The 26531-nt window shown below is 40.5% G+C and overlaps 1 protein-coding gene across 4 annotated transcripts in view; it reads right to left on the reverse strand.

Annotated features, from left to right (window-relative positions):
• Window positions 1–26531, reverse strand: part of OSBPL1A (oxysterol binding protein like 1A) — a 77963-nt gene that overhangs the window by 25291 nt on the left and 26141 nt on the right. For 2 of the 4 annotated variants that reach the window (XM_058819490.1, XM_058819495.1), the window contains 2 exons: window positions 24898–25004; window positions 5060–5222 (listed from right to left, as the gene is read on the reverse strand). In XM_058819490.1, coding sequence (XP_058675473.1) covers window positions 5060–5222; window positions 24898–25004 — 270 coding nt within the window. Of the gene's footprint in view, window positions 1–2394; window positions 2536–5059; window positions 5223–22397; window positions 22602–24897; window positions 25005–26531 lie in introns of those variants that run through there. The other 2 variants (XM_058819504.1, XM_058819512.1) reach the window with 2 other exon arrangements.

Below are 26531 nucleotides of genomic sequence, written 5' to 3' on the forward strand. Positions count from 1 at the left end.
AAAAGAGCTGCTCAACTGTGCCAACAGTTATCATGACAAGAAAAGCATGAAGCCAACCCAGTAACACAAAGGAAAGGCTGGCTCCTGTAGGGTTCTTTCTTCTCTTGTACCATCCAGGACTGTCTTGCTTTCAGACAAGAGTCATAGCGTGCAAATTCCTTCAATCTGAGTCTCTGCAACAGACCCAGGACTCCAGAGCAGAAAGGCAAGAGCAGATAAGCTTCACCAGAACTGCCTGTCACTCTTGGATATAATTCTCAGTATAACAAAGATTTTTAAATACCAGACACATTCAGTTCTCCTCATGCTGGCCTTACAGTGCCAAGAGAGGATTCTGCGGACTGAGCTCTGCACCTGCAAACCTCTCCAGAGCTGTAGACACTGATCAAACAGCCTTCCCCAGGGCATGAGCCTTACCTAATGCAAGAATACCATGCTGTACAAGAAGAAACAGTAGAATAATGAAACACAACTGTTCTAAGAAACTGCTCCCTAGAGAAACCTCACCCATTTTCCTGAGAAACAGAGAAAGTACATCTACAACAGCACCTGCCATCAAAAATCTCAGTCTCCAATCCCTAAACCTCAGCCACCTCCTTTAACCCAACGAATTTAGCAAGCCTTGAGAGACTGTTAGGATGCCAGAGTGCACAAGCCTGGTACTGTACTGTGAGCACAGATCAACAGGCAACTCAAACTGAGCTTTTCCCTGTGCACTTGCAGCGAACTCTTTTCTGAATTAAGATTTGCATACTCCCCCGTCACTGTAAAAAAAGATTTATATTCACAAGTTTCTACAGAGCAGCTGTCAAACAGATGACTAGGAGAAAATGAAGGTTTTTTTTTTTAATTGAACTTAAGGGGTTGTGGGCTGAGGAGGGGGGAGAAGGAATAAGAGTCCCTGTACAGAAGCCAAAATTTTAAAGTGATCCCTGAGACAAGACCAGGCTGACTAGGAAGCTCTCCAGCTCACAAAACCTGAAAGAGTAATAGTACAAACACCAGCTAAATTTTGCAAAGTGGGAGAGCACAGGGAAACAGCAGAAGCAATGACAGAAATTTAACTCAAGGGACTTCATTTCCTATTGCTACAACTGGTAAGTTTTCAGATGCAGATAGGAAAGTCTGGCCAATATTTTTGATTAATAAATAAACCTGAGAAATATAGTGTTTAACCATTAGCACTGTTGTGTTTCAGTTCTGACCAGGTGTTTCCCATCCCTCTGAGACACCCAAGTTCATTCTTTTAATTCTATTCAAGGCAAGAAGTGACAGGCAGCAGTGTTCCTACAGAGGCTGTGAAGTATTTTTGGTAAATGTTCAAAAAAAGCCACTTGACAAACTACTCTAAACATGGAAGGAAGGGCAAGAGGTTTGTTTGCTTTTTGTATCATTTTTACTTTCAAGTGATCTGATTACTGTAGACAAACTAGGAAACAACAAGGGATGTAGTCTGCTACTTATTGTACCATTTAGGAGAGTTATTTATAAACACAGCACCCAGTAGTGCTAGATACCAGCAGAAGCTATACTATGACAGGTTAGCTTCAGTATTTAGTGTACTTAAATATTCCTGTAGCTAAATAACTGCTTTTATTGCAAGATTGCATGTATGCAAAGCCATCAATAACCCTCTCAACACACACAAAAATTCTGTTTGCAGAAAAAACCCCACTTCTCAGATAAAACCTGTTTAAAAGAGAAAAACAAAGGAAGATCCAAATTCTTCCCAAACTGGGTGCACAATTTGCAAATGAAAAGGGAATCTTATCTGAAAGGCAAAAATGAAGTACTTTTACCCTTCAATTCTTGACCTGCTTAGCCATTTTTCAGCCTTTTGAATGACCTCTGCATTCCTATACCATTTTCATATGCTCCTGGTCTGTATTAATCAAAGCTAATAACTTCTCCACCTCTCTAGGAGATGCATTGGTCTTCTTGAATTTTTCTACTTGTTCAGTGCTCCTTCCCTTCCCCAGAGCCCTTCTGTTCCACCCCACCCTGCTTTAAACATAGAAGAGTTTGACACATGTTAAGCATTCAATCCTGAAAGTGAGAGCTGCAGCACTCTGTGTGGTATCGAGTTTAATTACACATTTCCACCACGCCCATGATTAGCGGATCACCCCACTGGGAAGTGCTGCTGACTGACCTATGGCTATCAGAGTTCAGATTAATAACACCCTTAACTTTGCTCTTCTTAACACTGGATATCATGCTTTGGTAAGACAAATAACTGTCATTTTCTCTAGGTTCTTCCTTTAATTTCTCTCTCTTTGCAGGGATTTAGGAATTACTGCAACAGTCAAAAAGTACTGATAACAGCATATCACTTAAAGACACAAAGAAAGGAGACTTCAGAAAATCAACTCCAACTCCAGTAAGTAATCTTACCACATTGCAAACATTTTCCTCACTCCAGTTTTGGAAAAGGAAGAGGATATTTCTGTAACTCTGGCCACAATTTCTACAAACAGGACCACACACCACAGACTTTAACAGTGAACAATTCAGTCTATGCCAACATTAGCAGGTAGCATGGATCGGGCTGGAGCAGATCTGCAAGAGGAACAGATGGTGCTGAGGACCTGACAATCAAACCAGATACATTTCTGGTGCTGTTCTCTTCACATCTGCTCTTACTCTGCTGCCATAGACTGAGCTCCAATAGGAGCTGGACTGTATCTTCTGATTCAGCTTCATTCAGGAGCAATTGGAATTTTCTACAATGTGAACTAGAACATGGCAAATAGGGACAAGTAGTTGCTGCACTGACTACATCCTTTTTGATACACCTCTTCCTCAAAAACCTGCTTGAAAATTGCTCTGAATTGCCCCATTAGTGATACTTCTGTTGAGAGTAAACAAAAAATTATTTTTAAAATATTAAATAAATAAATAAATAAAGAGCAGTGGCATCTTTTTTCGACCTGTCAAGTCAAAACTAACAATTCTTCAGCTCAAAGTGCAAGCCTACTTATGCAACACTCTCACTTCTAAACTCACTCCTACAGCAGGGATTTAAAAATTCATAGAACTGCAAGCAGAAAAAGATGGCATCCTGATAGAAAAAATACTCTAAGTAGTGCCATTTTCTCACTGACAGACATTATAACTTGTTATATCACCCTGTTAAAATACATTGGTGTTTGCTCAATCTCCCACACAACTTCAAAAGGCAATTCATGAATATGGCTATTTGTCCAAAATCAATATAATTTGACACTATCAGTTTGCAAATCAGGTTAAGCAAAAGCTTTGCAGACAGTTGTAGCAATTTAGATTTCCAGAAACAAAAAAAACCCTCTCCTCAAACCATACCAACAAAAAACTAATTCCATTCATGCTTAAAGTGAAAGTGATAACATGTATTCAGCAGTCACGAAAATACATCACATTTCCCTTTTTCTAGCCACCTCCCCATCCCCACCCCCTTCAGAAACAGAAAGGACCTTAATCTCTGCAAAGCACTAAATGTGAACAACCTAGAGAAGAGAATCTAACACCAGTCTGATTAAACTGACAGACAGCCAAGAAAGTAAGTCTGTCCCAGAAAATTATTTAAAATGCAATTAAAATGAATTATGTCAAGTAACTTCTCACAAAGGAGAAAGAAATCATGTTTGGGTTTTTTTAGGTATGTTTGTATATATATACACACTCAGCAAATTTCCCAGTTTTACAAATCCACTTGATACGATTTGTTTGTAGCTTGCAAGGACAAAACTACCACCTCTGACAACAGGAGAGGTGGCTTTGGACACTTTCATTCAACAGTATTTAGAGATCAGGTCAGTTATGAGATGTGTCAACTAGCAGCTCTTTAAAGCTTAATATTCTCTCATATGCACAAGGCAAGCCCAGCTGGAGAGACTACATTCCAACTGCATCAGATAAAGAACTATTCTCTGCTTTGTTGACAATCAAAAGAGCCTGAGGCCTTTCAGCAGAATTGTTCCTTTGGTTCCAGAGGAAGAACCTGTTTTAGTGTTCCTCAGTCTCTTCTACTTGAAGGCTTGATAAATCTGCTGCTGTGCCAAAGAGCAAAGTCTCCTTCACAAAGTTGATTCACTGTGTTCCTGTGCATAGACTTCCTTTGCCTGTTTTTTCACGGCTTAAGTTTCTCACTGCTGAACACCTATCAAGGAGTCTGGGAACACTGCTTTTCTCATCTGTTCAGTTCAGAACACTGCTTTTCTCATCTGTCAGAAGCATCAGACAGTTCAGTTCACTGAAAAAGTAACCCCATCCTTGCTAGTGAAGTTTGCCATCACAACCCAATTGTCTGCTACAGTTAGATTATGTTCACCCTCAAGCTTTTACAGATCCCTTGTAGTTGTAGACAGGTGTGTGCTGCCGGATCACCCAGTTAGAGCTACTGCTGAGCTGCATGCACTATGTACAGCCTCTCTATACAAATGCATGCTGCAATCATTTCAGGCAGCTCAGAATCTTCCAACTATTGGCATATTCTGCATATGAAATTATGAAAGGTATTCAACTGAAGAACAGATAAGGAAAGAAAAGACATTTAAGAAATGCATGCAGGATTTTGATTCATCCTTTTCTTTCACGTTTAACCAAACTGAAATAAAACAAGCCCTTCTTAATATCATTATCCCTAAAAATTGGGGATTTTTATAGTCTTAGTCTTAACAACACAACAAAGGAAAAAGCACACATCACCACGGACAAAGCAAGTCAGAAGGCTACAAGATACAGTTACCTTTCCCAAAATAGGAGCCTTATGTTTTGCTATTTAAAAAAAAGGGTGTAGACTCTCAAGCAATCAGACCTTTCACTTCTGTCCTGTGGTTTTCTAACCTTTGGTCATCCTAAGGTGAAGCAATACAATTCTGCAGGTGAGCTCTGGCAAATTTTTACAGTCTTACTCATAAAACACACCAAGCTTACTCCTAAAATTAGGTCTGTGTTAGAAAGGCAGAGATTTCACTTGAAGTTAGACTGCTTCCACCTTCTTCCCCCACCCCACCTGCCCCCAAAGCATTCACTACACACATGTTGTCTACATACTCACATTCTACACATCACCACTTACCTGAAACAGCATCATAGAACTGCTCTTCACTGAGGATGCTGAGAGGCGGAGATCCCTTAACCAGAGACTGCTCTAGTTCATGGTGCTCGGTAGCGAGTGTCTCTAATGCTTCTGACAAGATCTTGTTTTTCTCCTGCTCATGCTCCAGTTTCAAATTCCTCACCTATAAGTAGATACATGTATGAATAAAATCTCATCTCTCTGAAGAATGTGTAGCTGGAAGCTATTCAGAAAATAGACTCTAATGAATAAATAACTAGCAAACAGCTGGAACTGAAACCGCATGGATTAATGAGAATATTACAGTACTTGTGTGATGACAATAAGGTTGTTAGTCAGCATCTTTAGTAGCTGAAAAATCTGACATGTAAGATCTAACAGTATCAATCACAATTCTGTAAGTGAATTGAAGCCAGATAACTATACCCTAAAACAGAGGGGAAATATTTACAGCTCTACTTGGATGACCTTAACTACGGAGTCAGTGATCGGTTTCTACGCGCACCAAGCTCCTTCTACTAGTCCGCTCCAATTTAGGCCAAGCAGCATCATCTAAATTGAATTACAGAGCAAATGTGAATGCCAGCTACAAATAACTACAACTGAACTATGAGCTGAAAACATTTAACCCTGAAGATTACAGAAGGAGGTTAAGAAAGAGATTCCTCTGGTAGCTGACTTAACGTTGATATAAACAGCCCTCCCTCTGAACTCCCTGAACAGCTTGCAGAGGAGCCAGAAGTTAACAAAAAGAGAAGCCCAGCCAGCAGACAGTGGACCTTTTTTAAAACCCACACATGCAATGGGCTCCAGGGCAGATGATGTTATCCATGTTTTGAGTTCAGTACTAGTAATGGAAAAGCAACATGTCCTTCCTATTTCCTCTTTTTATTTTTTGCTGATGCCTCCCTGCCTTCTGTGTCTGCCAGTAGAGGGGAAAGGGCTGTGGCTGAAGGCTCAGAAATGGCCACTTCTCCCAGCCCAACAAGGCTTCAGTGTGCTGCTACCTCTCCTTCAGTCCCTAAACCGTCAAGTCTTGCCCTTTCTTCCTTCCAGTCCCTTTTAGAAAGCATCCCCAACCCCTGCCTTGTCCTCTAGTTTACTCTCAAAGGTCAGTTTACAACACTAATTCCCCTTCCACTAAGAACATGCAAGGACATGACAATTAATCTCTTGGAACAGTTACAGGGACAACTTACACGTATACCAACATTACCTTTTTGAATCTAATTTAAGAACTGTTCCTATGTCCTCTCTGGTTACAGTTTACATTAAAGCTTTACTTTGGAGGCTTCAGCCCCCTCGGTTATAACCACTTCTCAAACAGTGGATTCAGAGCTGAGCGCAAAAGGAGCTAGCAAGGAGATATTAAAAGAGATTTGCCACTTCCAGAAAAGAGCTTCTATGCTGGTGAAAACATATCCTCTAGAGAAAGATTTATAGAAGAAATTTTCACCCCCTCAGTTGTGCCAAATACTAAATCAGCTGTTTTGGCTGCCAGGCTCTGAGTATAAGGGGGGAATCCAATTAAATGATAATTAAAAGAGTATAAAATTGGGTTGCTAATTGAAAGCAGAAAAACCAGTAAGTCACTTACTGTCTAATAGTTTTACTCTGAACAAAATGAAAAAAGTCTGGACTAGTTACTGTCACTTTCATTTAAAGTTCACTCTGACGGTACCAATGAAGCCAATTACTGCAATGTTTCATACAAATCAGACATGCCATTGCAAAAGATCTGTTATTAGGCAGTTTCTGCTAAATACATTTGGTACACTGTCAAACAGTTATGGAACCACCAGCTTAGAGAAACAGCATCAGTATTTTGCTCTCCTGATACAGGGAGGATAGAGGACTGAAAATAAAATGGTACTTTTCATTTTTATTAAACAGCAAAGTAAAATCAGTTATGAAAATGCTATTTGCAATAATACTGTATTTGTACAATTGAATTAGATGCCATTATGCTATAATGCTTTGGTAAGTGATTTGAGTGATTTAAATCTTTATCTAAAACTTACAATCTAAAAATTGAAATAAAATTGAAACAATCTAAAAACCTGGACCCTTTCAGCATCCTTTAGTCATAGTTGTGTGACTAAAGAAGCAACAACACACACAGGCCTAAGACCACACCTGCTCCAAAAAAGTATTTTCTTGACCTTAAGGTTGCTCTGTCCTATCATAATGTAGAGCTAGTCAGAATTGCAGAAGGTGTACTACAAATAAATTCTCTTTTTGTAAAATCAATTTCCAGCTTTACAGTAAGGTTCACCTTTCTGTGTGCTCCCAGACCTCCTCATTGCCAGACACTTACTAGTACAGCAATTATACACCAGTAGGCAACAAATACCCAAACATTTCATCTGTTCCATAAGCAACAGGGTGCTAGCCAGAAGCTAAGGAATAAAGAAAACCCACTTAATTTTATTGCTTGCAATTGTTGGGATGTTCATTCATAACTGAATAAACTGGATTTAAAGCAACCTTAATCAATATTTAGGGGCTTGAGATGGAAAGTTATAATATAGCATTTTTTTCAACAGTATGGAGGTTATGGGATGGACACACACATTCAGACAGAGTCCAGAGATTGCCCTACCAATCTCTACAGCCTGGCACCTCTACATTAGTCATTCCTTGAGGGCCTTGTCAGGAAACACTGCAACAACATCGCATCCTTAAGCACCAAAACAGTTTCACAGCATCAACATGAGAATGAAAAAAGATTTTAAAAATGATTCTACTACCCTTATTTTATTGATTTTGCCTGTAGAGAAGCAATGCTGGGAGAGATAAAGCTGACACAACCCTGACGTACTCAACAACACAGGAGAAAGAACCTTGCTTGAAATAAGCAGGGGTTTTTTTGAACACCAAGCAGCTTTAAGAGATACTTCCATTTTGTCAATAATAAAAGTCAAAGTAATGAAGTTCACCTCCTAAAACCTACTTACAGTAAATTGAATGTAAAGGGATGATGTTGTTTTGCTTTCTCAGAATCACATACACTCTCTTCCCAGTTTAACATGAAACACTGCAGGCAGATTTGGGCTGCTTTCAGAGCATAAGATTATTGTAATTGACCAACTGAGTGATAAGTTTTCCCAAAATGTAAGCAGCAGATTTCCATTTTGCATAATTTTGCCATGCGCTATTTCTCATTCACAAGACATGGTCAATGAACAGGATTCTGAGGTGAATTAGTCCATCTACCTTGCTACTCCACCACGACTTTTGGAGATGGCATTTCAGCTTTATCCCTTTTGCAGAAGCTGTTTCTTTCCCATTGTGTCTTTCTTCAGTGTCTCAACACAAAAACATCTGCAAGATTACAGAAGCAACCTCCAGACTAGCTTTAAAATTTGTTATTAACACAAAAAGTGTAGGATTCATGTAATAAGCAGGAAGAAGAGCATAAAACAACAAAGCTGAGAAGCATTTCAGTCGATTAAACTGGTTGCAGAGAGATCAGTGTTCTTCAGTGAAGTATCACCTGATTTTGTGAAGTTGCATCAGCTGAATACTTAATCATTTTATGAACTGACAGAAATATTCATGTAATGCAGTAAATATCACACCAAAATGATGCAGATACCTGTGTTACACACAGTTCTGGAAATCCAGTCTGAGCAAGAGGAAGTATTGGAATAATCATTTTACTGACAGCCTGAGTAAGGCACAGCTTGTCATCCAGCTGTGGTTTCTGTACCTTTCATGGTGGTGCCTGAGCTGAGAGACAGATGGCAAATCTTACTGGGTCCAGCTCCTCATCCTCCAACCATGGAATGGCTGCCACCATTAGACCCCTGTCACTGGTGTCCACAATGCCTGTGCCACCAGCAGCATTCTCAGTTGTCCTCAGAGCCTTACACAGAAAGTGGCACCAAGTGCTCAAGTGAACCCGGCATGAGGCCAGCTGAGCTCCCAATGCCCAACTGGCCAGGCCTCCTACCTTATCCCTGTCAGGAGCTGTTGTGAACCACCGCAAATAGTTATCAATGAAGCTGGGCTTGTGCTCACACTGTTAGTCAAGGACACTTTAGATCAGTCCTGCCTCCATCTCCAAAGAGAATGGTATTACAGTCAAACTTCAGACTTCCTGTTTCTGATGGAAGCTATCTGCCCTTGTCTCACAGAAGCAAACAATCACTCCATCATTATCCTTACAGCTATAGACATAGCTATAACCTCAGACTGAAGTCTTGGTGGTTCTCTGTCAGTGTATCTAGATCAGTGCAACAATCCACTTTTAAAAACGTACTTCTCCAGCTGAAGATGTTTGATATCCACGGTCTGGTAACTAGTTTCACTTTTGGTTTAATTGAATAGAAATCTGCTTCCAACAGCTTCCTATACAACATTCCTGTAAACACTACAGTAAAATTTGCTATTTGTGAACTCCACATTGTAAGTTTAAATGGTAGAAGTGAGTTATTTTAGCAATCAAACTGCTCTTTCTTTTGTTAAAGGAAAATAACAAACTATGTGCAGATACTCTATTGCCGTTCCATATTATCTGAAATCCTGCTAAGCACAAGAGCATGGTTTAAAAGTTAATTTCTTCATTGTGTACTACTGGCAGAAACTTCATATGCTTATTCCAAAATATCAAAAAGCTTATCTGTGTGTAACATACACCAGTCCCACTCTGTTCTGTACCCTCAGTCTTACTTAGGTAGGTAGGAGACCAGTAACAAGCACCAAACCACTCTTTTTTATTCCCTTTTTTCTTTTTTAACTGGTAAAGTCTTGAACTATATCAGCACAGCCTGTAACCAAGGCCTCTCTGTCCATCCTGAAGACATCTTAGTACAATACACAAAATACTTGCTTTGTTTGGTGCTGGATGCCTTTAATTTAAATTAATGCACAACAACAGTAGCACTTCTGTGGGGTAGGAAAGGATCACACCACTCTATGCTCAGCTAATAACTGATCATCTCAGCAACATGCTACTGCAGCTGAAAATAAGCACTAAAGCAAACATACAGCGAGCAAGGCACAAAACAAATACAGACACCCAATAATATGCAGTGCTACATGCTTTCAACATTAGAACAGTAAACTAAAAGACAGCATACCTTAGATCCCACTTCTCCTGGACTGAGAGAGGAAAGACAGACTTCACAACACTGCAGTGTGATTTAGCTGAATTTTATTTTCAGGAACTCAACCTCAGTGCTAGGAGCGACTGCCCAAAACACACAGACTTCAGAGTTGTGCTGAAAGAAAGTACCTCCTCTTTCACAGAGAAACCATGAGGGGATCTGAAGGCAGACTCTGCTGGAATGTCAGAACACTGCGTACCAACCCTGCTCTGCAGTAAGCTGAGCACAGGAGAGCTGCCTGTGACACGGCCTCACCAACCGCTCTGATGCCTCAGAAGGGAGGGTTTGCTTTTCAAAATCAATGGCCTCGTCCAACTGCCACAGAAATTCCATCCCCCCAAAATGTCATTTCTGATGGGATATTTGCCACAAAGCACAGAAATGAGGTGCAACTTTCAGCTGGAAGGTAGGGGCTAGATTAATACCTGGCTGGAAATTAACACATGACCAAGGAATCAGAAAAACACTGCTATAGTAGAAGTGGGATTTTTATGCGAACATCTCCCAGTGCTTTATATGTGCAATAATAAAGCAAAGCAAATCAAACCTGCCATTTGTTTCACACTACATCTATTCATCTGAAGCTGATAGTTTCCAAGATCAGCTACTCCAACAGGACATACTATACTGAAAGACAGAACTTATCACTGCACTGTAACACACTGCACTACAGAAAACTCGTCACAGAAAGCACTGGGAATCCAAAACGAGAAACTCTGTCCCTTCTGTGATTTTCATACCAAACGAAAACCCCTACCAAAAACGTTAGGCAAAGAGTGGAAACCACAACCTCGCTGCAGAGTTTGATATATACACAGTTTGTCTATTCTAACAAGCACAGTTGTAATTTTGCTGTTAGTACAATACAGTCCCTATTGCTAGTGCCTTCTTGCATAAGCCAGTCCCTTGTGATGTCCAGTTTGAACTAGTGCTGAGTAAATCTATTAATGTAGAATGAGAACTAAAAAACTCACTAGAATGAGCCAGGCCTGCCTCTGTGTCTTGAACAAAGGTAGAAATATAAAGACTGAGTATTTTCCTCGAGGTGTATCTGTTTAGAAATGGAACAGTTCTATATATTTTGCTAACTAACTTCAAAGCATGCTACTGCAGCACTAGTTCTACAGGATAGACTTCTAAGAAAAGTGCTGTTAAGACTTTCTGCTACCTGGAATAGAACCAAATTGCTGCTTAAGCTGCTACTGAAGTGAAAAATGAAACCAGTTGTTCTCAAGGAGAACTCACTCCAAAAGTTCTCATAGTTTTAACCATAATTGAGCTTCAATACTTCCCAGATGCTTCCCAGAAAGAAAACAAATTTTAGAAAAGGATTGATTTTTACCTCTTCTCATGGGACTTAACTCCCACTAAGCACACATCAGTATATGATATGAATATGTATAATCATGCTTTTCTCTTAAATCTTCCACCCCAAAAAGCAGGAACAGTTCTAGTTTCAGAATGCTGCTTTGTAAGTATGCCTCAGGTGTTTGAGGCACTAGATAAAGGAATGAGTGACTTACGAATACTCCTATGGCACATCAAAAAACTGCAAGTGTGACAGCACACATTAAAGCAACAACAGAATGTTCCCAAACAGATGCAATCAATTTCATGAAGACATCCCCAGATTCCTAAAGCATGTAAATATTTTACACAAACCTTTCAGAGTTCTGATCTGTTTATACACAATCCCTTCTACAAAGAACCTCTTGCTGACTCACTACTCCCCAGCACCATCAAGCACAAGGGACTTGTGACAAATGTCTGCTATGTAAACATATGTTAAAGTCTTGCATCCTAACTATTCATTTGCTGGAGTAAACCAGCTCCTGTAAACTTCATCACAGCCTTGACTTTTCCCAGGGAACAGAGGACTGATCCAAAATAGTCATGATTTACTTCAGCCATTACTTCTTGCTCAGGTTTTCCCCCTCTCTGTGCCATAAGCCTGTCAGTTACCCAGCTTCAGAGATCTATCACATTTAAACCCAGCATAGTTAGAAAGTGAAAGTGAATTAAACTACTGCTACTCCAACTACTGAAAAGCAAAACAAGATGTGATCACTTAACTGAGGAGGTAAGCTGACCTCACTGGTGATAGGCAAATGGTTATTTACTGTATCACAAAACAGCATCAGTCTTCATCTCCAAAGTCCAGCCAGCTGACTCTACAGCATTGGAGTACCACATCTCACTGAGATCATCATATTCAAAAGAGAAAACACTTGGAGGCAACAGCTGGCTTGCTTTCAGACCCATATACAGAAAACATCACCAATACAGTTTCTTTTTGTACAAAGGCTGAAAGACCCACATACGCACAGCCAAACCCCATACATACCAATTTAAAGTCCTGGTAATCTGTTCTCTTACATCCCAACCCGAAGTCTATAGAGGAAAGCAAAGACTTTGTAGAACAAGTCATACGACTGCCTCAGTCATTCCCCAGATGAACACAAGAGTTCATTGTTAGTCAACCACGAACATTCACATCAAAGTTCAAGAGGACGAGTTTAGCAGGGCTGATTTGGAACTGTTACATTTCATTCTTCTGAGCACAGAGTTGTAGTATCTCCCTATATTTGATTTAATAATATAAATTAAATTCTGCTAATGAAGGAAAGGATCAGGTATGATCATAAAACTTAGAAAAATACAGCAGAAGCAGCAGTAGAAGCAAAAGTCATGCTATCCACACAGAAGGAACTCTTACTTTGGCAAGATCATGTCAACTCAGGCAGACATTTCGGCTGTAAGAGATCAGATATTGAAGAGAAAAGCCGAAGATGCTGAGAGCACGCAGCAGCCTTATCCCAGCGTACATGTCTAATATAAAAATTCATCATTCAAAACTGCTGGGAACAACAGTTTCTGAACTGGCCACATGCTAGGGACAAGGACTGTTTGCCTCCCACCTTTCCCTCCTAAGACACTAACACTTCCTCCTCAACACGGACCTTGCTGCCTTCCTTCCCCTCTCCTGTTTCCACATTTGGCTATGTCAAAGTGTGTTTATTCAGAGGCTGTTGAAGCACTGCAATTTTAACCAGTGGAGGATGTCACAGTTCCCAGCCAGGAACCTGTCTAAAAGCACATGAGCAAACTGCAGAGACTAATTGCTGATTGCAGATTAGAAGGCTGGTTTTGGCTAAAAATCTTGGATTTGAGTTTTCTGTCAGAGAAACTGCTTTCTTCAAAGTGTTTCTGCACAGTCAAGACCTAAAAAAGCTCTTTATGGCTTGTTTCTAAAGTGAGACTCAATGGCAATTCCAAGTCTTCCTCTCAAATGTATTTGTTTTTCCCATTTTACTTTAACAATTTAACTGTAATCTGATAAATGTCGTAAGGTCCACTTAGGTTTGAAAGCTGCAGAAGTTGCCAGTCTCCAGAGCCCATTCTGTCCCTACTTGAGTTCCAGTACTATAATACTGATTAGTCAAATACCAAGACTTCAAAGAAAAAGTCTTCTGTTTTTGTCATTTTCTGTGAAGTATTGTTTCTATTCTGAGTAATGCTGAAATTAAATATTGCTGCTATTCACTCTTGCCAATACTAATGCCAAAACAAGCTGGGAGTCAATGACATCTGCAGCGATGCACGCATTTGGGAAGCGCGCTTTGAGTTGCAGACCTACGAGATTACCAGAGAAAAACAACACCCCAAGGATATTTTGCTGCCCCAGTGAGTTTAAGCGAGTATGTCTTCTCAGAGGCATATGCCACAAGTAACTTTCCTCAAACTAAAGGCCTCATTGAAGCTGATCTATCATACTGATGCCAGCAGAACCAGAACACCACACTGCTGCATGCTTTCAGATCTGGTAGAGACAATTTTTTGTCTTCTCCTTTTGAGGGACTGGACATCTTTGAAGTTTGATAGTCCTACAGAGAGACCAGATTTTAAGATGTAAGGGATCTTAAGAATGCATACAGGAAACATTTTCTTTTTATTCTTAAGGACTGTTTTGAAAATAGATCTTAAGGCAGTTTTGATTTAACTACTTCTCTTAAGCATTCTTCCGTATACACCACTGATTACTTTGATCAACCCCTTTGTAATCTCTCCCCCACACTTCTTCCCAACTGGATTATGGCAAGTGCATGTAATGTTTTCTCTTTTGAAGCAAATGTCATGTTCTTGCCATGTTATTGTTGGCTCTTACTGGCTTAGTAGTGCTGCTGGACTCAATTGTTGACTCAGTGAAAACAGCTTCCTATTAAAAAAAATTAACACTTCTGAAGCTGGCCGTCTGTTGTACAAGCTCTGCATTGGGAATCTTGTTAATTATTCATCATTCACTAAGTCTAACTGATGGGTTTTTTAAGAAGAAATTCCAAAACAAACATGCACGCCTGTACAGTTGTTCTGCATTTCTGAAAAACTCAAGATGTCTCACTTGCCAGTTTTTATTTCATTTTGGATACCAACCAAATTGAAGTGAAAAAATGTTACATAGGCCAGAAATCAACAGTGAGTTTTACAATGCAATGCTGGAGTTCTTGTCTCCAAATAAAATCCACCTTGGAAAGCATTCTTTGCTGTTTCTGCTATAGTCCAGAACATGTTCTTCCCACATTTCCAATATTAAAGAATCAGACTTCAAAGACCAATACAGATGCAAAAATCCCACTTCTACTTCAGATTTTAGAAGACTTGGAGCATTAAGAAGATTGCCCCTTCTTAGGGATGATTTTTCTCTGAGACACTGTTTTTGTCCTTACTCCTAAGCAGGCAACAGCCAGCAGACTTCAGCCAGGCCCTGGGTAGGGTAATAAGACATTTCCTGAAATTAGAGTCAGTCATGCAGACATTTGTCCAGCAGTTAGAGCAGACAGATAAATATGCTCTGGAGTACAGAAATTCAGTGCAGAACTAGATAATCCAAATGTTCTCATTAGTGGAACAGATCCTTTCTACTTATGAATGATCTCAAACACTTTTGCCCTTATGTGATAGAGACTTTATACTGTCGTTGTGTTTGAGTTTTTAAAAAAATTTTTTAAGAACATTGCAGCAAAGTTATTTACTGTTAAGTATTCTATTTACTACTCTCCTATATGGAATCCAGCAGCATCTATAGTTCAGAGGAAGAAGTGACCCCAGATTAAACTTCTAAATTCTCCCCACTACAAACTGAAACAGAATCTGACAGTCTAGAATGACATATCATTTTTTAGATTCATTAAATTGCATGTGTAAACAAAGACAATACTAGAAAAGCACTGACCACATATTATCAGCTCATCTTGGACACATGGTTCCTTGAAATTTTCTAACACTACTGTACTGGACTGCCCCTTAAGTATTTGTATGTTGAAGGATTGTTCAAACTAGAGAAGAGGGGGCTCAGGGCAAATCTCATCTATATACATAACAGAAGGGAAGATGAGAAAACAGCTGAAGCCTGGCTCCTCTCAGTAGTGCCCAGTGCCAGGAGAGAAAAAAATGAGCACAAGTTGAAAGGCAGGAAATCCTCTATGATTGTCAAAATGTCTTCTTTTCACTGTGATGGTGACAGAGCACTGACACAGGCTGCCCATGGAGGTTATAGAGCCTTTATTCTTGGAGATACTCAAAAGCCATCTGGACATGGTCCTGAGCAACCAGCTCCAGGTTGCCTTGATTGAGCAGGGGGGGTGGACCAGAGGACCTCCAGAGGTCCCGTCCAACCTCAACCATTTCCATTTTGCTCTTCTGTGAAATTAGGGTTTAGGCCTTAGTCTAAAATGTTGCTTCAGAGGTGGAGGAGATTCAGGTCAGACAAAACTAGATTTCTGCTATCCATAGGCACAGATGCCTGCTGTCTAAGGTTTCCAGCTGTCTGAAACAGCCAGCTCATTTTAACCTCAATTTGATTTGTCTGACCTTGCAGCAAGGTGTTTCACTGGAAAAACACACAATCCAATTTGGATGCATAGCACAGGACACATCCACAATTAATAATATTGGGATTTACAGAAAGGTATAAACTACTGACAAACATGGATTACCACATTACCTAGAGGAGGTATACTACTATCTTGACAACTCAAGATTTGTCCTCACCACAATGATCAAAGCCTTGTTTATGGGTATCTCATTAGTTTATGTCTATCAGGGGAAAACCACCAAGTTCCTGCAGATGCTTTTCTGCTGCTGCAGCTCTGCACAAGACCTGGAGGCTGATACTCTGACCATTTACACTGAATATTTCCAGACAAGATTAGAGTAGTTTTGTTCTCTCTACCCTTTCTCTCACCATAGTTTTTGACTCAAAAAAGAGGGATGTGCAATAGCACCACTATTATATTTCAAGACTAACAAGAAGCTGTATTCCTATTTAAAGGTCAAACATACTTGAACAAGATTTTGTTGTGGAAGCTGTGTAGCTTTGGCAACATAAAACTCCTTGAAGCAGATGAAAAAGTTTGCGGTCTACTAAAGTACCCCTACATTATGAAGGTACACTGCAGACCCTTTCAAATAGGCACGCTCTAAAGCCATTCTCTAAGTCTACTAGCACTTGGACCTATGGATCCAAGAGTTATTGCATTGATGTTCACATTTCAACATTGATAATGTAGCCCTGACAAGCACGAGAGAAGGGAAAACATTCCTATTAAAAAACACGGAGTCCATTCACCTTACAAATGGCTCAACATGAAGCTATGCAAGCAAGGTAAGCACATCACAGGTGTCACTCCCAAAGACAAGATGTTCAGATGAGGGCTGTGCTTAGAAAGCCAGGCATCATCTTTACACAGGCCTCATCAGGATGTTCACAACAAATGGATACACTCTGTTTGTAAGAGGAGCTCTACCTTACCATTTATTTGCAGTAACATTCGGTTCACTATAAATGGAGCATAAATTGTTTTGTGTGTGCTAATCAACCAACCTGGAGAGCATAGGCCTGTATTTCCCATTTATACATAACACTGAAAGCATTTATTATTAAAGTGTATTATTGCTGCATTTCAAGGAGAGTGACATTAAGAACAATACAAGCAATGTAGAGAAGGAGTTTACTAGCATTCCTTTATGAACAGGCATGGCATGTACCTTCAAGGAAAACTTCAACACCAGTGATTTATTTTCAGGGTGTAAATGCTTTCTAAACACAGTCCATTTACCAATTCTAGTGATATTGCCAGTGACTCAGCAGCTAGCATTACACTAAGGCATTTCATCAGTGGACAGCAGAGCAAGCAGAGATAACACACTTCTGAATACTAATATTAAAACAAATAAAGCTTTTAAAGTCACTGCCTTTCTAGGGGGGTGAGGAGAGGGAGGCCAACAAGTACACATTTGGACACAAAAAAAACAGACAAGAGGTCAAACTCCACCATTGCTTACCCTGATTATAAAAATGGTATCAGCTCTAATAAGTCAGAATAAAAAAAAGTCCAAAAAGCAGTTCTGGTTAAAATACCATGACTGTGACCTGGTGAAGTTTAGGTTATAAACAAAAACACAATGGACAATACACCCTCCCCATAAACACTAGTACTGTCTAAATGGAAATCATCCCTTTTTTTTATTTTTACTTCATAGCTGGAAGACCCCTGTATTTCATGGAACCAAAGTGACTAAAATAAGCCAACTGAAAAAATGAGAAAGAACATCAGAAAAGTAAGTTTAGATTCAGTCAATCTCCTTTACTCAAGGAAAGGCTACACATGGACAGCTTATTAGCCCATAAGGCAAGAGATCTGGCATCGCTGATGTTTAAGGAAACCAATAAAACTAAAATATACTTAAATCTCACTACATGACAAACTTAAGATGATGGAACAAGTGTTAAGTGGCACAAAGCCTTAAGTTACTTATGCTGCTCAGAAACGCTGCTTTTAAAACAGCTTCACACAAAATACCTGCATAATAAAGAGTTAAATGTTCTGTCTCCCCCAAAAGCATGTGTCAATACCCAATACTGGATAGACTACATGAAATTTGTTTTTCATATGTGTAGAAATTATTATTTTTAATTATTACTCTCATAAAATAGCTTTTATCAGACTTACATAGAACAAGAAGCCTTATTTCCTTATATATTAATTTTTCATAAATCAAGTTTCAAGAAAGAGAGGTCAAGAAGAAAGATACATCTTCAGATAATTAGTATATGTGTTTGACCACAGTTATCCAGTTTGTGTTCTGATGTTTTATGCAGCTGAGACACAAAACCAGACCACTTAGCCAGATTGTGACTGCAGTCAATTAACTAACACACTTGCCAAGCAAAATCTCAGCAAACAAAGTTAACAGATATGGTGATATGCATAGAGATTCAGCCTCCTGGGTTTTTTCAGGGCCTAATTTTTTTCCTGAACTGTTACCAGTCCTTAACTGATAATACACTGGTTGGCTTGGAGCAAAAAAGTTTTAGAACTCTGCTCTTCAACCATTCTTCCAAAACACATCAGGTACAAATTAAACCAGAACATGGAAAACAAGCTGATCAGTTTTACATGCCATGATACATCACAATGACATCAGAAGAACAGAAGTGTGTACCCTTCTCACTCCAATTTGTTCTCTAAGCAGGAGAAAAAAACAAACAATATTCTCATAGCATTAAGTAGTGAAAATACTTAGAGAAAATATCCATCTTATACATTTCTTTTTCTGTTTGTCTCCATTAGCTGGGAGACAAGGGCATAATTTCACAAATACATTCATAGAAAACAGAATTCCTAATTCATATTTGAGAAGCTTACTCTATCAAGAACTATTCCATTACACTTGATTGCTGCTCAGTTTTTTCCCCCTGCAGCCTCAGCTAAGACTGTTTTCTCAGCATTAAAAATTAAGTACTCAAACAAGTGGTACACAAGACCTTAGAAGTAAACCTCAGAGCAGGAGCTGCAGAAGCACATTAAGGAGGAGTCTCATTTCAAACCAGTATGTTTTTACACTGTGTTTCCCCAGAGGCCCATGAATGGATTCCAAGTTAGTATACACAAGGCTGCTTAACAACAACCGCCAACAAAAAACACATCTATGGGCCAAGCATTAACCCACTGTGAAAAGTGCAAGAGCAGCTTAGCAGTGGGCTTCCAGCTGGGCTACAAAGTGAGCAGCAAGGAATGCCTTCAGACAAGCTGTCTGACCAGCTTCCATGCAGGCTCTTTGAGCTACAGGTCAGTAAGAGTCTCTGTGTCGCTACAAGTCAGTATGTCACTTTGTACACTTCAAAGTAACCTCCTTCCTTGCAGGTGGTGATATGTTGTATCAGCAATCTTGAAGAAAACAAACAAATAAGAAAACAAAAAAAAAAAACCCAAACCCACCAAAAAATTCTCCAAAGTTGGGACCCTGCAGTATTAGAAAGCCCAGAAGCACTTGCCTTTTACCCTATAGTAACATCAGAGCATCCTTTTGTGAGCCAGAACCATCTTTCACCCAGAAGCCTTTCCAGCACTTGCCCAAGGATCTTACCAATTGCTTCAAAACCTATCAAATGCTTCAAAAAAAGCACTCTGTCAACACACATAATATCCTTTCATAAAAGAACAGCAGTAATATTTACTTATCTTTCCCCTGAATGGAGACTCAATATTTCTTATTTTAAAAAGTTTCTGCTTAGCTTCACTTCCCACTCTGGTGACCTATTGAATCTTGGCTGCTCTAGGGAAATCTCAGAAAAAAGAAGTTATGGTCTTTAACTCCCTCACCTCTGAGATACTTTGGACTTGCTAAACTCCTGCCTCTATTAGTAAGGACATTGTCTTCACAGATCTATAGTTGGCTTTATACCTGCAAGGCTGCAGTACACTGGTAATAATGCTTTCAGAGGAAGAACACTATGCCATCCACAAACATCTCACTATCAGGTTACTCCAACTTTAATATCTTCACTATAGAGCTTTAGCCCAGATGAAAAATGTGCATATAGAGAACCCAAAAATTAGTATAGCACAAATCATCAAGGCATGAGTACAACTGTCAACATTCTAGCAGGGGAAAAAACCAAATGACTTTCCTGTCAGTAGCTTTGTTCTCTTATACACACTGCCTATACAGCATTCCCCAATATTTTACATCCTCGGCTCCTTGCATATGGGAAAAATACCATTCTTTACTAGGGAGCCCATCTGAGCATAGAGAAGCTTCCATTGAACTTGTAACCTTCAAACAAGATTCAAGCTGCACTAGGTGTTCCTAGTACACTTCCACTCATTTGGAGGAGAAGGGAAGAAACGGGATCAAGTCAGTTACTGACCAAGAGCCAAGAAAGGTTTTCTTGATGTAGGTACACCTTGATTCTCTCAAAAACAAGCAGCTCTTGCTGTGTTCAGTCCAACCATCAACTTTCTGAAAACTGTTCTCCTTCCCAGAAGCACACAACCTGAACAGCAGTCCAGTTGTTCAGGGCATTGCCTACAGGCCTTGACACACTGGGGTTTTCCCTCGATCTCTGCTACCTTCAGCAAGAGCTGAACAGAATGGACAACATTAGTTCCTCTGTGCTCCAGTGATTGAAAGGAATAAAAATTAAAAAATAGGGCTAGCTACTTGTTTCAAAACACAAAAGAGAAAAGATCAGAAAAACAAAGGCACTGGTTTTATCAGCTGAGGGAGTATGGATTCTATAGTTCTAGGTCTAGTTCAGAAGCCAACCAATACACGATCCCATTACTAGACCTAACTCAGAAATCTTATCACTAACCTTTTTCTTAGCTTCTCTGATTTTATTTCAGTCCCTCACCCCTCTTTATCTCTCCCTTCCACACACACCAGAGGCTCCCAAGACCTTATAGAAGTTAATGTAGCTGATGATATTGCCAGATGGAAGAAAAGGACTGCTGATGGATGCCAGGACTTCTCTAGCAGATTTGCACAGGGTGCCTTTATCAGCAGTTCTCCCTTGACTGCAGATTCTCATCACTGCTCTCCTCATCTGCACCCCCACAAAGAAATAGATAATAAAATTCCTCATTAAGGAGTTATCTGGACATAGCCTACAGGCACCTTCTTCATTCACAATACAGTAAGGTAGGAAGGAGGTTTAAGTGATAACAGCCATGCTCATACCTGTCTCCCAGAAGACAAATCAGAAATATATTAAAGACAACTATTTATATGCCAAAGAGCATGCAAGCATTCACTCACAAGAACACACACAGACACATCTAACATTCAATTATGATTCCAAGAAATCTGAAATAAACTAAGGCAGTGCACTGAATTTCCAGAGACTGGTATTTGCCAGTTGAACTGTGTGCACATTTTTTATTTACAGGATGTACATACAAGAGATAGCACATTACGCCATGGTAAAGATAACTAAGTTCAAGGACTATGACCCACAGTATATTGACATTAAAAAGTTTTTGTGAAAGTGACAAGCTTAATTTGTTATGACAAATTCTTTATAGCTGAAATATACAACTCATTTAATGAAAAAGTGAAGAAACCTTTCCTGTATTCCTTATCTCATCAGCTAAGGCTTTTCACCAGCTTGTAAACAAGTCCCCTTTTTAAGACAAAAACAAACTGGAAAGAATGACAACAACTGCAAAGGCTGAAGATCAAAGCCACAAACAGACTACAAATGAAACCAGCTTACAACTGCTACACGTTCTACAGTCATGCTGTACGAGCTCTTAATTTACTGTTACATATAACCCTTGACGGCAAAAGCGAAACTTAAAGAGTCAAGATACTCATCTACACACTTTACCTAAGCACTGGTTAGTGAAGAAGTAAGGCAAAAAAAGGAAAAGCCAATTTCTTTAAATAAATAATTTTTTTCTATCAATTTCACACTGCTTCAGTACAGGTAGTTCAAGTACTAGAGATTAATTTTAAACTCATTCAGAAAATCTAGCAGAGAGAATACCGTGAAAAGAACCTTATGTTCAACTTCTCCTACAACTACATAAAATAACTCAGGTTGCAAAAACTACTAGAATCAAACTGCTTTAGGAATGTAGGTTCTGATATTTGCTAGAAATAGTCCAAGGCAAATCCTGCTTTGAAACACTACTCACTAACCTTGTGCCAAAGTCACTGCAGAAAACGTTTCAAGTTGGGCAGGCTGCCTCTGACACCAACGCCCCAGTATGTACTCAGATTAAAGCAACCAAGTTACATTCCCTTTTCCCCTCGCATGTTTTAACTATTTGGCAAAAAGTATCTGTGCTCGCATCTGTTTGACACTGACGGGTTCATCCCAATGTCAAGAAGGAAGCAGAGCCACTGAGAGCAGCCCCCAGCCCATCACGAACGCTACATACCGCGGGACGATTCTGGGCAGCGCCGTTCCGAGGGAAGCCGCCCCGGCCGTAGCAGCAGCAGCAGCACCCGCCGGGCGGGCACACGCCGCGAGCGGCCCCTTCACCTTGCACCACACGCCGCGGGCTCCGCGGCCGCCCCGGCGCGGCGCAGGGCGGGGCGGGGCGGGGAAGTGGCGGCCGCCCCGCGCAGCCGGGGCGCGGCTCCGCTCAACGCCGCTCCCGCCGGGCTCCGCCGGGCGCGGGGCGGCGGCGCAGGAGGAGCAGGAAACCAGCCCCGAACGGCGGGGCGGCCACGCCGGCTCCCAGCCCGGCTAAAAATGGCCTGATGGAGCGAGCGCGCCCGCCCCTGCCGCGCCCCCGCCCCGCCGCCGGGCTCGGGCGCTGCCCGGCGCTCACCGCCGCGGCTCCCGGGGCGGCCCGCGGGCTGTGCGGGCTCCCGAGCCGTGCGGGGCCGCCCCGCAGCACGGAGTCCCGCCGCAGTGGGTTATTTTTGGAAGCTCCCTCCGCCTCCGGCTCTGCGGCGTCACAGCCGCTCCCGCCGTGCGGAGCGGGGAGGTCACGCCTTCCCGCGGCCGCCCGGAGCCCGCACCGCGCCGCGCCCCTCGCCGCCGAGCCCCGCACGGCGGCACCGCGGGCAAGGAGAAGCGGCGGGCAGACGGAGCGATCGGAGATTCATGCACCATTTCTAGCGCAAGTGGAGGACGGCTGAAGCTGGCTGGTTTAGTGCTGCGTTAGCAGTTTCATCTGCAGACTGCGCGATTATGCTACAATTGGCAAAGCACAGTGATAAGTAACACTAAATAAAGTTTCCTCTAGAGAGCAAAAAGTGCGTTCACTGTGGTTATGCTTACTGAAGTGAGGAGCCTCCCCTCATAAGTCAAGCAGTAGCTTCTGGTATGCTGACAATTTAAATTAGAGCGAAAAAGAATTCTCCTTAAAGATGAAAGATAGAAAGGCACCAGGCTTGAGAAAACATTAATTCTAGAGATAACTGGATTTCATGGGACATGGACAATACGATTGCAAGGTTGTATATATATTGCTTTTAAAATGCCAACAAAACTACAGTCCTGAAATCAACCCTGGGCAGCAAAAAATCAGGGCCCTGACTTATAAAGGACAACAAAGCCAAATGCTGTGGGTTTAAGAACAGTAATGATCAATGAATGTAGCTTCTTGGAAAGCTGCAAGTCTTAGGAAGAGATTATGGCATTTTAAAAAGCCTGCACTGTATTTCTGAACTTAGTAGTTTGAAGTTTAAAACTACCAAGAAAAAAAAATTCTCCAGGATCACATCATCTCCCTGTCATGACCGACTGATTTCACTAGCTATGGTGGAAAAACAAGTTCACACCTCAGCCTATCCCTCTGTGCCCAAATCCATGTGCTTCCAGATTAAAATAAGGCCTCTATTACACCTACAGAGACTATTCAAGTTCAACTAAGGTGACATTACAATTTCACCATATGCTTTGCCATACACCACTCTGGAAAGCTATTTTAGTCTGGCTTGAAGCAAGATGCCAACACAATTAAGGAATACTAACTAACACTATACACCCACTGTTGTAACAATTTCCCCCTCATCCGCAAATGAAGCTGGCAACTTTAATATCAGACTTTCTGAAGGAAAAAACTCCATGTGAAAAAAAAAAGCAATGGTTGTTTCACTCTGCTAGAACTTAAGTAAGTCTAAAAGACTCGTGACTGGAAACAAAGGACTTGGAAAGGAATGAAAAAAAACCAAACCTAGACAATGGAGCCAGTGTTTGTAGCTCACTGTTAAATAACTGGAAGACAAGCAGCATCAACACAAACCTCATTCTGAAACACAGCTTACAGAGGACAGTAGAGTAAGAGCCTAACCCAGGGATTATAGTTACCACAGAACAGGAAGACAAGCTTATTCCATGGTACAAGGGTATCGTCAAGAAGGAAGAAAAATATCAGCTCTCCTGCTCTAGGAACTAGTGAATTTGACATATATTCCCAAATTGAAGTGTTTGCATGATGTTTAACACTATAGAAGACATTTGTTACTGGGAAAGCCAGAAGTTCAACAAATAGCATTTGCACACCCACTAAGCACATGGTCTGAAAAACAAATTCAGAAGCAATATTGTTCAACACTTCAGTTAGCTAGTAAAAACGAAAAAAAAAATCCAAAACCTAATTTTCTCAGTATTTTGACCTTCAAATCAGCAAAGCAACAGCTTTATTGAATTCAAACATTCAGTCTGAACATTGCAAGCAATAGCTTGTAACCAAAATGTCTCTTTTCTGAACACCCAAATACTAAGACATCCTTTTGCAAAGGCATATACCTAGTCTTTCTCTATAAGAATAAATTTTTGTCCCATTCAGTATGCAAAAGGACAGCTTATCAACAACACGGAGTGGTATGGGTTTGTGTATTTATTTTTGTAACAGGTAAACAGGGAACTAGACAAATATGCTAAGTTTTTAAACCCTTTATAGACCCAAGCAGCACAATACATACCCCTTCTTGCTTTGTGAACAGGTTAAGGCACTCAGCCAGAGCCTCACATGTTTCCTGGGATACTTCAGAGACCACATCAACTTTCTGCAGGAGGGGAGAAGATATTCCTGAAAGCACAAAAATATTAGTAATGTTAGAAGGACACTGTAAATGTCAGGATTCTTTAAATTATTTATTCCTCTAAGTAATACAGACATAACATTCACATGTTACAGGAAGGCTGGTGCATTGCAAGATCTGTGGGAGGGTTTTTTTGCATCCTTTCCCTAGTACTGGTATAAGAGGCACATGAATAGATTGAGTTTCTCTTTCAGCATGGTTTAGAAAGCAGAGGCAGTAAGCCATGGCAGCAGGACACTGGGAAAGGAACTAGCAACAATCTCCTTTTAACCACTTACTAGACTTTAAAGCTTCAGCTGACAGAATTTAAATAAAAAGGATTCTGCACTGGTTTACTATAAATAGAAGTGTAAAATTTAGATTATTTTTTGCCTTCTGCCATGTATTACATAGAAGAGAAAGAGCTTACCACAGTGCTCAGTGCAGCTGAAAATTTAGGTTTGAGAAAAATACATTGAATTGTAACTACAAGCACACTGAACAAGTGTGGGGGAAGGGGAAGACCTTATTTTCATGGACTCATGTGTAAGTAGCACAGCTTGTCATGTCACATCCTCACTTCTGTGACCATTTAAAGAAGGAACTGCATGTCTAGAACCAGCAGGAAATCATAACTCAATCAGCTGGTAGAAATTATTGGAGTCAATCTGTGAAGTTTTCTGATGCGCAGCAATTCCTTGAAAATCAAGTAAGTAATTTTCTCAGGAAGCATAGTTGTTGCAATTAAAATAATTGCAACATTTAGTGCCTGCAGACTCCAGGATCAGTTGACAACATTTAGTAACCCAGGTGCTTCGAACTGATGTCACACCAGTAACATTAAGAGGTCCATCAGTGACAGTACCTGAGCTCAATTTTTAACTTATACTGCTTATGCAGGACAAGATACAGTACATTTCCACACACTAATTGTGGTCTCTGAACCAGAGCTCACCACTGACTCAAACTGACTCTTCCAGCAGCTGCTAAGAACAGCTAGTGCCTCTAGAAGGAGGGCAGCACACTAAGTGCAGGGGACATCTTTATTTGAAATATACAAGATGCATAAGTCTCAAAGATTCAGAATGGCATGCCAAGTCCCTGGACTCAGAATAGCATGTTGAAACAAGGAGAGAATTTTAAATACCAGGTGCCAACATAGCCATTTTTATATTACTCAAACGATTTTAGGGAAAACACCACACAGAAGGGTTTCTAACTCAGAAATTTGCATTCTTCTGGAGCCAGAGGATTCAAATACTTTAAAAATACCACAACAATGGGAGAACTAGAGCAGTTCTCTCTGCTGCAACCTACAGAAGGTGCACATGATTCCAGAAACAGTTCACTGACCTAGCAAGTTACAAACATCCCTTGGAAGGAAAATAGGAACTTATTATTGCTATTGGCCAAGACTAGTAGTTTCTAGGAATGGAATCTGCTTTTGCTTTACTATGGGTATTGGTTGTTTAAGTTGTGTATTTCCTTTAAAAAAATGTTTTTCTTCTTTAAAAAACAACCTCACTTGTTCTACA

The sequence above is a fragment of the Ammospiza caudacuta genome, chromosome 1 (genome assembly GCF_027887145.1).
Source record: "Ammospiza caudacuta isolate bAmmCau1 chromosome 1, bAmmCau1.pri, whole genome shotgun sequence".
NCBI classification, from domain to species: Eukaryota; Metazoa; Chordata; class Aves; order Passeriformes; family Passerellidae; genus Ammospiza; species Ammospiza caudacuta.